The sequence below is a fragment of the Megalobrama amblycephala genome, linkage group LG11 (genome assembly GCF_018812025.1).
Source record: "Megalobrama amblycephala isolate DHTTF-2021 linkage group LG11, ASM1881202v1, whole genome shotgun sequence".
Taxonomy (NCBI): Eukaryota; Metazoa; Chordata; class Actinopteri; order Cypriniformes; family Xenocyprididae; genus Megalobrama; species Megalobrama amblycephala.
Genome location: NC_063054.1, coordinates 28868543 through 28881978, shown reverse-complemented (window position 1 = coordinate 28881978; position 13436 = coordinate 28868543). Strand labels below are relative to the sequence as shown.

At 36.3% G+C, this 13436-nt stretch overlaps 1 protein-coding gene across 1 annotated transcript in view; it reads left to right on the top strand.

The window, feature by feature from the left end:
* The window catches only part of ptchd4 (patched domain containing 4), a 30874-nt gene extending 25150 nt beyond the window's left edge, over window positions 1–5724 (top strand). The window contains exon 3 of the mRNA XM_048207285.1: window positions 2258–5724. Coding sequence (XP_048063242.1) covers window positions 2258–3921 — 1664 coding nt within the window. The 3' untranslated portion in view covers window positions 3922–5724. The remainder of the gene's footprint in view (window positions 1–2257) is intronic.
* Window positions 5725–13436: the final 7712 nt, after the last annotated feature.

Sequence of the window (13436 nt, the reverse complement as noted above, 5' to 3'; positions counted from 1 at the left end):
AATCAGCTATTTTTATACTATAATTATTTGCATTTACACTGCAGTTACAGTTGAATGAATAATTTTATGAAATTAGTGTTTATAAGTGTTTAAAATTTTGAATATAGAAATATGAAATGAAAAAATTAAAGTCTTGATAAGCGAGTCAATCAGTGAGTAATTCATTCACTGATTCGTTCAAACCAGCTGATTCATTCATGAATGAAACTCCACTCTGTGTTGAAAGGAGGTGCTAATGTTTCGCTTTGTTATTTGCTGAACTATTTTCATTTATGAAATAGAGCAAAAACAGTCAAAATGTACATTGTTGTGTTTAAAAATGTAAATTAATATCAACTTATTTTTTATCGAGTTGTTGTATTAAAATGAATCGTATATTTGCAATCGTGCTGATATTCGGGAAAACAGCACTTTTAGCACAACGCTATTTTACGCCCACACACCAGACTCAATTGTTGTTAGGGCTATTGCCTAGTTAGGCTGGCTCTATGTAGATATTTTAATAGTAGTCTAATTTGACAGCAGTAAGCCAAAGCTTAGGGTAAACACACTATTGTTACCTGGCTGTCACCAGTAAATGATCAAATTTAAATAAAAACTAAAAGGGACCAAAAGGGCAGGTGCTTGAGCACCACTTGGGGTTTATCTATGCACGTGCCTGGATGTCAGTACCCCTTCTTTGAGTACATAATATTGAACATGCAGCTACCAGGTTACCACCAACCCACCACGTAACCTCCGCATCTTGCAGATGAATTCACAGACTAATGGACTTGTTCTGCCCCTTAATAAAACTAAAAGCAAGGAAAGCCAGTCCATCTGACTCATTACATTGGCGTAATCCTTTATGGTTAATTAGGTTTTTCTCCGTGTCTGTCAGCTCAATGAAAATTTATGATTTTGGAGAAAGAGGTAAGAGAGTAGTTTTTGTGACACATTCTTGACAGGGACAGAGTGCGAATAGACAAGCTGTGATGTCCTTGATGCTGAGTGAAATATTTAGTGGATGGATGAAAGTCAAATGTATTAATATGTTCAAAGGTGACAGTGTGCACACACACTAGATCTGATATATGAGCTTGAGTGATCCCATAGGTGGATCGTAGAAGAGTAATTGAATTACTGCTCATCTTACAACTATCATGAAAGGCTTATTATTCCATAACTCATGTTTAGTGGTTGAGCAATATCTAGGCAATGGCTGAAAAAAAAAAAAAAAAAACGCTGATACAGTGGGGTCCAAAAGTCTGAGGGCACATTGAAAACCTGAGATTTAAATTCTAATATAAAATATACATTTTAGTTTTTCAATTTTTTATTTTTTTTATTTTTAAAAACAAAGAAACAACTAAAAATGAGTAAGAAAGAAATAGTGAAAGTTCAGCACTTTTTGTCTAGTCTAGATAGATGTGTGGCAACATTTTGTTCAAATTGTTGTGCTGATTATGTCTTTGTAATGATTTTTATTAATGAAGAAAAATACAAAATAGAAGCATTTTCACTAGTAATCTCAGACTTTTAGTCTCCACTGTATAAAATACAATTTAATCATGTCAAATGAAGCATGCAGTCATTTTACACATTTGTAATTGATTTATCTATTTAAATATTTTATATATATATCAGAAGTGCCCAAACAATTTAATGTGATGGGAAAAAAATTAAACTTGTTTGAGGGATGTGGGCCGAAAGTAAATGATGCATTATAACTATATTATATCAACATTTACATATTGTTAATTAAATGAACTTATATTCTGTACATTTTAATGCAATAATACAACAACAACAAAAAAGTAAAAACAAAGGTTAAATAAAAAATGAAGTGGTTTTTCCTATCTTTCCCCCTTTTTGTTATATGGCATGGCTGGCATAAACATTATGCGCCAACCTGGAATGGATATATTTATTTGAATTAATTTAAATATTATAAGAATTTGTATATTATATCAATTAAATTATTAAAATTCACTGAAAAAAATGTCTTTTGTCTACTGACACTTGGCTGTTATTGGATTTTGGAACTGACACAACTATCACTTCTGTTAATCAGCCAAGTGGGCACAGTTTTCGCCAAATGCCAATAATCTGAAAATGGGCAATTAATCACCCTGGCTGATATATTGGTCTTTCACTATGCATGTTTTATATTTTTGTTGATTATATTCATGCTGACATTGCTCATGCTGTGTAGTAAAGTTTCTCTGTGAATTTCCCATGCATCAAACTATAAATTGCTTCTCTTTTTTTTTTTCAGGACATGGAACAAAGGGTGTGTTCGAGCTTCTGGCAGGCTGGAGAAGAACCAGAGAGAGCTTGCCCTTCAAGGAGAGGGTGGCAGATGCGTTCGCTGACGTGATGGTGTGTTACACCATGACCAGCTCGCTCTATATTATCACCTTCGGCATGGGTGCCAGTCCTTTCACCAACATTGAATCCGTGAAGGTCTTTTGCCAGAGCATGTGTGTAGCAATCCTGGTGAACTACTTCTACGTGTTCTCGTTCTATGGCTCCTGCCTGGTGTTTGCCGGACAGCTGGAGCAAAACCGCTATCACAGCGTCTTCTGCTGCAAGATCCCCTCTGTGGAGTATCTGGACCGCCAGCCCACTTGGTTTAAGACCATGATGAGTGACGGTCACGACCTGTCTACGCACCACGACAGCGTGCCGTACCAGAACCACTTCATTCAGCACTTCCTGAGGGAGCATTACACAGAATGGATTACCAACACCTATGTCAAGCCTTTTGTGGTTATCCTCTACCTGATTTATGCCTCCTTTTCATTCATGGGATGTTTACAAATCAGTGATGGCTCCAACATAATTAATCTGCTAGCTAGTAATTCGCCCAGTGTGTCGTTCGCCCTGACTCAACAGAAATACTTCAGCAACTACAGTCCGGTGATTGGGTTTTATATCTACGAACCCATTGAGTATTGGAACTCCACAGTGCAGGAGCACCTCAAGACATTGGGCCAGGGCTTTAATAAGATTTCATGGATCGATAATTACTTTCACTATCTGAGAGTCGTTAATGTCAGCGCATCAACCAAAAGTGATTTCATTAACATCCTCAAGACTTCTTTTCTGAGGAGCCCAGAATATCAACACTTTGTGGACGACATCATTTTCTCTAAAAACGGAGATGAGTATGACATCATTGCATCCAAGATGTACTTGGTGGCCAGGACGACCGAAAAGACCAGGGAGGAGGTCGTGGAGTTGCTGGAGAGACTCCGACCTCTCTCCCTTATAAACAGCATCAAGTTCATCGTTTTCAACCCAACGTTCGTGTTCATGGACCGCTACAGTTCCTCCATCATCTCCCCCATCCTGACGTCAGGTTTCAGCGTGCTCACTATTCTCATTCTCACCTTCTTCCTAGTCATTAACCCACTGGGCAACTTCTGGTTGATCCTGACCGTCACCTCGGTGGAACTGGGCGTCTTGGGTCTCATGACGCTTTGGAATGTAGACATGGACAGCATCTCTATCCTGTGCCTTATTTATACTCTCAACTTTGCCATGGATCACTGTGCCCCCCACCTCTACACGTTCGTACTGGCCACTGAGCACACGCGGACTCAGTGCATCAAGATCTCTTTAGAGGAGCATGGGGCCGCCATTTTGCAGAACACTTCGTGTTTTGTAATTGGGATAATGCCTCTTCTCTTTGTGCCTTCTAACCTGACCTACACACTGTTCAAGTGTTCCCTTCTCACAGCCGGCTGCACAGTTCTGCACTGTTTCGTCATCCTACCGGTGTTTTTGACATTCTTCCCGCCCTCTAAGAAGCGGCACAAGAAAAAGAAACGGGCCAAACGGAAAGAGCGGGAAAGAGAGAGGGAGCGGGAGAGGGAGAGAGAGGAAATCGAGTGCATTGAAGTCAGGGAAAACCCAGATCATGTGACCAGTGTTTGATTGAAAGACGTGTGTGAGCGTAAGTGATAAGAAATCAGCTCCTGGCCACTAGGGGGCGACGTCAGGCAGCACTTCAGAGGTCCAGAGGTGGCCGAGTCCGGCACTCTTGCTCCTGGGGTGACACTTGCAACCACAGCAATCAACAACAATGCTGTCCAGAGTAAAAAAAAAACAAAACCTTCTCACTCATTTCTTGTGCACCCTTCGCCCAGAACAGTGTATAACATCTGCAGCTGCTAGCTTACGTTAGCCGTTAACATGAAAGGTTTGCGCAAAAAGGTTGTCTGTATACATTAACAAATTCAGAAGACCTAAACTGAAGGCCTCCAGAAATGTTAGCATGAATCTTAGCAGGTTGGATCTCTAGTGGTATTCCCAAGGGTATTTGTTTGTTTTGTAAGAGCAGAAATCATAACCAAGTACATTTGCTCTTATTTAGCACCAACATAAATCTTTTTGATCATTCCTTGTTTTTTAAACTGTTATGCACCTCACATTCCTCCAGCCTTGTGCTTACAAATTAATTAAGACCAACTCTGTTTAAAAATAGTAGCAAATGGAAGAAGCAGTTTTCAGCTTTCATCAAATTATGCAACACTCTCCTACAAATAACACTTAGCATGCATTTATCACAAATGTCCTGTAGCAAATCTAACAGTGTGTTTGCAATTTTTCTGGTAGCAGTTACCCCCCCCCCCCCCCCCGAGAGGTCCCACCTTATACCTGTAAAATATCCTCCGAGCAAAGCATTAATGGTCAATAGAATTAATTATTAAGGATTGGAAAAGGTGTTTTTCTGCTTAAAATGTTCAGTGAAAGTACATTTGTCAAATTTGACATTTAGCTGATATTCAGACTGTAATTTGTTTTACTATTCCGAGTAAACAAACCACGTCTGAAGGTGTAGAGTGTGTAGAGACCGCCAACACGAATCATTAAAATGTTTTGCATAATATTAAACTGCATATGCCATTTAAAAAAGATTTTCCAAAACACCCAAGCGGCTCATTCATAAGAAAAGAGACTTGTAGCATGTCTTATAGCTGCATTGGTATGGTCTGTTTGTTTACTTGCTTCTGTGTTTGTTTGTTACATTAACAACAAATCTGGTCATGAACCTGTCCTTGTAGTTAAAGAGATTAGAAAGTTTTCCAGATTCACTGATGGCTGTCATCTAAAAAGATACAGTATGTGTCAAGTCATAAAGGTAGATATTGTTTTTAAGTGTAGCATGTGTTTTGTCTGTATTTGTGTGTTTGCAGAGGTGAGCAGTGCAGATGATATACACTGTGTTCACGTTGAAGAAAAATCTTGCACAAATCAATATAGAGGTATCACGGTACATTCTGGTGGAAATGAGTATGTCTGTAATGTTACAAGTATCGGTTCTCTTGTCTACAGGAATATTAGGCATCGCATCAGGCAATGTTATGTATTAGCAAAGTAGTCAACAGTTTTGATCTAAGAGTAATTTTTACATGTCACAAACACAGTTATTGGACATTCAGCACTGGTCAAACCTTATGGCATTAAAGGGTTAGTTTACCCAAAAATGAAAATTCTGTCATTAATGACTCACCCTCATTTTTTGAAGAAATCCGAGAGGTATATGATTCATCATTCTCGTACGCTGTTTCCGTTAAGCACTTCCAGGTTCTACGTCAAAATGCAGGGTCAGTATTGGCAGAGGCTGTTCACACGAGCAACACGACTCATGCGTGTGATGCTGATGCAGGAGCCGACCAATAATGAGTTGGAACCTGGAAGCGCTGGATGTAAACAATGTATGAGAATGACACAGAAGAGAAGATATTGTTGAATAAAGTCGTTATTTTTGATTTGTTTTTGCGCACAAAAAGTATTCTCATCTCTTCATAAAATTAAGGTTGAACCACTGTAGTCACGTGGACTATTTTAACGATGTCTTTAGTACCTTTCTGGACTTTGAAAGTGGTGGTTAAATTGCTGTCTATGGACGAGTCATATACATCTCGGATTTCATCAAAATATCTTAATTTGTGTTTCGAAGATGAATGAAGGTCTTACAGAATTTTCATTTTTGGGTGAACTAACCCTTGAAGAAGCAACACCAAAGGTCATACAGAAAATTTAAACAGTAAAGGGGGTAATTCACCAAAAAATGAAAATTCTGTCATCATTAACTCTCATATCATTCCAAATCTGTATGACTTTCTTTCTTCTACAGTACACAAGAGGATATTTTGAAAAAAATGTTTTTGTCCATACAATGAAAGCCAATGGGCTCCAACACAACAGGCTGTTCAGTGTGTTCCACAGATAAAAAAATTCATAGAGGTCTGGAACGACATGAGGGTGAGTAAATGATGACAGAAGGTTCATTGTTGGGTGAACTATCCCTTTAATTTGAAAGTTTATGGAGGCAAAATTCAGCAGCTGTTTGCTTTTCGCAAGACTCATTTGCCCCGCCGCCTGCATTCCGGAAGGCTCTTGGTTAATGCTCCAATAATCACAGATTAAAAATATTTAGTATAAATATTTCATCAAACTCTGATTGTCCTAATAAACAGTGTAAAGGTGTAATCAAAGTAATTATATCCTTATCTCATACCACAACAAACTGTTCTCGTCCTTTCCATAGGTTGATTTAGATTCAAATTGATTCAACAGTAGGTCACTGCAGTGTATGCCTCAAGATAGACTGCCTGCCAAAAAATGTGGAAGTTAACCCCAAAAAATTATGTTAAAAATACTGCTAGCTTTTGTCCTGCTGTGTTTATTGTACACATTTCATAATCATCAAACTGTGCAAAACGCATGTGGTAGCCAGAGCCTTATTGATCCAGTCAAACAACTGGATTCATTGTATCATTCCAAAGGCAGAAGGCCTCTCGCTGGGGAAGGTTTCTAGTTTAATTGAAAGGTTAAGACACATGGACCAAAGGTTTGCTATAGAAGCATTAGAAAAGTCCACTAGAAACTAATGTCACTAGAAAACGCTTAATGTACAGTGATGATCTTATGTTTTCATTGACTGTTTCAATGTCACAGGTATTGGGCACTTACCTGCGTGTTAGATGCAACATTCCAAACCCAGCAGGTTTCATAAATATTAGTCAGTGGAACTTTTATGTACTTAGTGTCTAATATCAATGGCATCCCCCTATTTTGTAAGAGCTATATCATTTGTTTTGGAAGAGGGCATGAAAATTAAATATACGAAGACAAGAGATGCATAATGAAAATGATGAAAAATCATATACTTCCCAAAATGACTGTGTATGCATGTATTGTATGTATGCATGTATTTGGTTAGTGTGTGTAATTTTTTTTTTCCTGACTTTTTGAGAGCTGTAGTTGCTGGAGGGGACTCTTTGTTTTAATGCATACTTGATACCATCTTCAGAAATGTATGTTTTACAGGTTTTTTTTTTTTTTTTTTTTTTTTTTTTTTTTAAGCCAGTGGGGAAAATGATGAATTGTAAAATAAATGTATAGAGTTTTCTAATTTTTTAAAGAAATAAGAGGTGAAAACATTTTTTAAACTAAAGGTCATGTTATTATAAAAAGCAATAAAGAACAAAAAAAGGAATAAAAATAAAATAAATTCTAAACTCAGTAGGCCAGTAATAACACATGGAAAGTTATTTGCATCCTCACAAGTCTGTCACACTACAATATGTTTGATCTTTCGTTGTTAATTATATAGCTTATATGAAAACGTCAATGTAATTTTGCAGGAGACAACATCTCTCCTCTCATCTCTCATGTCTTTATAGGTGGCCAAAACTGAATCTTAATTAGAAATCTTAATTATAATGCAAGATATAGTCATAGGTATAGAGAGTTTGTAGGAACTTTGCTAAATGTGCATAAAGCTATTAAAACGCCAAATAACTATGTTGACAATTCAGGACACTTAATTAAGTTCCAATTATGTAACCCAACTGCGTGTATATTACATCTACTAAACTGCTGGTCAAATCTCTAGAGTTAAGGCTGTGTAGATGAAAATCTGCATACTGTTCTTTTTGTTGTGATGCATGTTCTTGGATCAGGCCATAAATCACTTAGTTGACATTCTTATTATCTGCTTTATTTAACTTCAAAGTGGCCCACAAATCAAAGTCAATACAAAGTCACCACCGTTTTCAATGAAACCACAGACTTCAGGCATGCAGCTACCGATTCTGAGGGCCATAAATCAAATATGCACTTTTGGGCTCAAATAATTTTAGATTTCAGGAGCTAAGACTGTGAATCATTGCTTAATTTATACAAATTAAGTATTAATAATCATTTCCATTACAGGGTACGCTTTTTTCTGCAAATGTAATGTCAGAGGTCAAACAACAAACAAAAAACAGATACTTTTACTGTTTTACCGCTCTGTGAAGTAGGAATAGCCCACTCAAAACATCTATTGTGTGTGTGTGTGTGTATATATATATATATATATATATATATATATATACAGTATAAAGCTCATTTCACTCTTCAAAACTTTCAGGTCAACTTCTGATTCTTTAATCAGGAGATATATTATGTAAAAAAGCACATTTGAACAGATTTAATTTAATAACATGCATATTCTTACACACAGGTGACTACACACTGAGGTATTATTTTGATTATAAATGTTTGTTCTAATTAGTCAATGTTTTATCATGGGGTTTGCTATTTAGAATACAGATAACAGTGTAGATCTTCTTTTCGGCTTTCTGTTGTGTGTAATTTCAACTGTATTTTACATTGCCAAGGACAAAAAGTCACCACAATACACAGTGGGAGCATTTTGATACAGAACAAATAACTTTCAGATGATATTGTGAATTCAAGGTGATTATAAAACACTGGATATCAGTCAGCTTTTTAGCACACACCAGCATGTAGTCTTTTTCATGATCAGGTCACTCGAACTACAGAGCAATAATGTGCCAAAAAATGTGCAAAACTGTATGTTGTTGTTGTTTCCCCTCTGGTGCATCCTTTTTAGCCTCTACCAGGGTCCAAAATTAACATTTTTAAATGACATTCTAATTGTCGTTTTTGGGAAATGTTTCCATGATACAATTGGGAAAGGGTCTATATCAATATTCTTTTTTTTTTTTTTTTCAAGTAAAAATCTGTTACTGCAACAAAGTACGTCTACATAATATACAGTCAAACCAAAATTTATTCAGACACCTTGAACATACAATTCATTAATACAGTTTATTCACTATAGTTTATAGTTTAAAATATGAAAAGATCTCAGAAGTAAACTATGTCAGAAAAAAATAATCTTAATTATGTCAGATAACACTTAAGCAAAACATGGCCAGGCCAAAGTGTCTGAATAATTTTTGGTTCCAAATTTTTTTTATCAATTTTACTGGTAGTCCACTGTATGAAAGATTTTTGAGTATGTCACAGTTTACTTTATTTTGCTAACCTCACTTACATAAATGAACTATAGTGTCCTGCACCCACTAGTAAAAATATATCAAAAATATAAATAAAAAAAAATATTGATTTGACTGTATATTGTTTTACTTATGAAATATTCTTCACATTAAGTCACCAAATGAAATATGAGGGGGGAAAAAGAATGCGACTGTACCATGACAGTCACCGTGATTTTGCCAAGTAAGACATGTTCCTGGATCAACATATTTTGTTGATCCTGGAACAACATTCCAATCCGAAAATGTAGTCCTAACCTTTTCCCAACCCCTAAACCTATGCCTACCCATAACTTACCCCTAAAATGAGAGGGAAATGATAATTGAATAACCCTAAACGACACATAAATGGTAAACTTGTCCCTCAAATCTGATTGGTTGATTGGAATGTTGTTCCAGGATCAACAAAGATGTTGATCCAGGAACATGTTGTACTTGGTGAAATCACGTTCACCGTACAGTGACCTGCACTGATTGAAACACATTTAGAATAAAATAATGCAAATTCTTTTGTTGTTGAGGCAAAAATGTCTTTTTTTTTGTTGTTTTTTTTAATAAAAATAATGTGAAATAGGGTTTCATGACATATTTATGGCTGGTAAATTTTCTCAATGCATTGGCAAGTGTAGAAAGAAGTTAACTTTGGATCCTGGTCATAGCAATGACATTTACTGTACTTACAGTACCCATCTCTGGTTCGTTTTTAGCCAGGCTATATTAAAATCACTTAAAATCACCTGACTAAATATATAAATCTGACAGCTTAGACATCAGTTTGTCCCGGTATAACAAGCTCTTCACAGTTGCGACATAATTTGTGACCTCAATTCACAAAACGAGCCCAAAACGTTCATGTCTTATGTTGTATAAGCCAACAATGAGAAGGCAGTTTCTGTGGATTTCTTTCTCTTTTTATAGTGAGCTCCTAGTTGTTCACTGCTGTATCTGTATTAACTCTACAGTATTGTTTTTACAGTAAAACCATAATAATAATAATAAGTGGGAAGGCAAATTGTAAAAGATTTGAAACAAAAAAGGCTTATTGTCAGTGATCTGATTTGGCGTTTACTATTAGGAAATGATACTTGACATTGCAGAGTAACTGTGTTTAAAATTACATTCTGTTCTTTATGTTTGGTAATTTTGTTGGCATTTATTGCTTGTGTTTAAGCTAATAAGCACTCATTGAAGACTGTGAGATTGTTATGCAAGTGCTCATCAGCTTTGTTGAAACAAAATTAGACAAGAATTAGACTGCCATGAATTGTACGTCATATCAAAGCTTATAAAATGTTAGCTTTCACAATCCGAGGCCCACAGGTTCATAAAATATGAGAGTTATTTCAAAGTGCTAAATATTTTTTAATGTGTCCACTTGTGACCATTTGTGGTATGTATTGCCAGCAGTAAATCTTTAAAAGCAGCTTACACAACATAAAAGGTAATGTCAAATTTCAGTGGTTCGTCTAATGCAATTAGTACTTACCTAAACAGTAAATTACAATAACGAGACTACCTAATATTTCTTAAATAATAATTTAAGGCAGTGTTTTTAAACAAAGTATTCTAGGAGGCTTAGTTCATTGTTGTCTGTTTAGTATCTCTGTTGTGAGCTCTTAAAGAAAATGAAAAAAAGACAAATTACGTCATCCGCAACACAAAGCAGTAAATCCTTAGTACAAATCTATTGATAATGAGTTAATGCAAATAGTCAAATCCATTTATGAGCCCAAATATGTGAAATAAAATAGGGACGTGCAGTGGTATTACAGTAGTAGTAAACATAGTAGTCTACTGCATTTGATTCCTTAGGGTCGTCTCAAAAACTAAAAAACTAAGTGAGATATTTAGGATAAATAGCTGTGTGAGCATTTTCAAAAGGGCGCTAAGATGAGCAACATCTGCTTTATCACAGTTAAGATACTATGTATGCAAAGATGCTCTCTATGTCTTTTTTATTAACACATTAGTTCTAAAGCATGAAGGTTTAGTTCCTATGCTTGTGTATAACACTGTGATGCTCATACAAAGTTTACTTTTGTGGACATGCTTGCATTGGAACTGGAGCGAAGCCATTGGTGTAACGTAAAGGGGACGGTTCGATTCTGAACCCGATGATAGTGGCGAACCCATTTCTAAAGAACAACACATCAGTAATGAAACTGTGATGCTTACAATGGCTTAAGGCGAGACAATGTCATGGTTGTGTGGCCGAAAACCCCTGTTATGTAATTTCTAGTCTGTGTTTACTTGTGTGAATCTAAATTTGTGCCCCATTTTCTCCTTTCTTATTTCTCACTGCTTTGCTCTCAGCAGCTCCAGTGCTTAATTCAATGAACTGCCGCATACATAACCTATCTGCAGTGATTCTGTACTATTTCTTACTTGATTACTTCTGTGCTTTGTTCAAAGAGTGTGACTAGCCCTGAAAACAGGCCCAAAGCGTAAGCCTCTCATGCAAGAATGCAGATCAAATGTTCAATCTTTTCAAACGGGCAAAAGAAAGAAAGAAAGAAAGAAAGAAAGAAAGAAGAGTGAGTGAGTGAACCACAAGATTGATGTCACATATGAGTCTGTTTGTGCAGTTGTACACTTGTTGGGTGTCTTGAATTTTTTTGAGTTCACTGTGAAGTGGATATGTCAGACTTAAAAACATGACGTTTTAGATTCCATTCTGATGCAATGAGTTTGTTTTATTGCGTTACAGAGAACACAACAAGTGAGCATAGCATTAAATTAATAAGTCTTCCATTAATATGGTGTCATGCACCAGAACACTTTCATTTGAGTTTGGTCACAATTCAAAGTAGCGAGTAACATGAACTGAATCGATCAGCCAAAAATAGAAACCATAGTAAAGCGATCATTTAAAGGAATGTCTTTAAGTCTGAATTTATAAGAGGTATGCATTTGAATGCTCTGAATATTTTCATTGTAAGCTATTTTTTACTGCCTGCTATGTTGAAGCTATAAATATTATGCTGATGTACATTTTTATATGGAAACATGGAAATATGGATTTTTTCATTAAAGCCTTTGTCTATGAAACTTCTTGGCATTATGACTGGGAACCTAATGTTTACCGGGTGGGTGGATGGGGCATCTTTCTCTCTGACACAAAATTAGCATCTTTCTTCTCTGGTGGTGACACAGAATGATGAATGAGAATCCTAGTACTATTTACCATTGGTGTGAATCAAACTAATTTTGTTAGTGTCATCCATAATATAACAGGTTCCATCTTTAAAGATTTTATTAATAATTAAGACATATCCTCTAATAAGTTTTATATTATAGGGGGTGACGCCACTCTATCTGTTTTCATGCACGTCACCTAGTATTAAGTAGGTCTATGAGACCATTTCTCCATGGAGAAAGTTTTCTGTTAGCATTCCCATTCATCTAATTTCCTCAGCTGGAAGGACATGACGTAAAATGTATTTTATAAAGCGGATAGTTCCGGCCTTGATTTTGATTGGTTGAGCCGCGTTCGAAACCGTTGTAAAATTCCCGAAAACATACAGCTGACCGCATTACATAAGTATCGATGCGCACACTGAGTGCGTATGTTGCTGCTTTAGCAATCACTATTAGCAATGTAAACGTTTGTTCCCAATTGATGTTGTTCATTGAAGCTTACTGCATTATGTAGAAGAGTATTGTGAGAGAGATATCGAGTGACCGAGAGTATTACCTTCATTCAGATTTAGCATTTTCCTTCAGGTCAGTCCTATGTTCATAATAAAAAATCAGTTTGAACGTCCGCTGCGATCTTGTCCTCATTTAATAGGGTTTCCCGTGCCCTGCTGACACTGACAGCGCTAGTCAAAGCATTTGTCATTTGCGTCCTGTTCTGTGTTCACAACAAGTTTCAGTATAAGTCTTTGCGACTGAGTGATTCGCTTATAAAGACAATCTTTGCCGCCATCTAATGGCATAATAAATGTAACGTCTGTTGCTGTTCACAGTCAGGGACTATTTTTTCCAGCGGAAGGACTGCTTTTTGTGATTTTACTTCATGAAAATTGCATTGATACATATTTTTTGGCTTTAATATTTGTATTGTGTGGTAACCGTTTTATTAAAGAAATA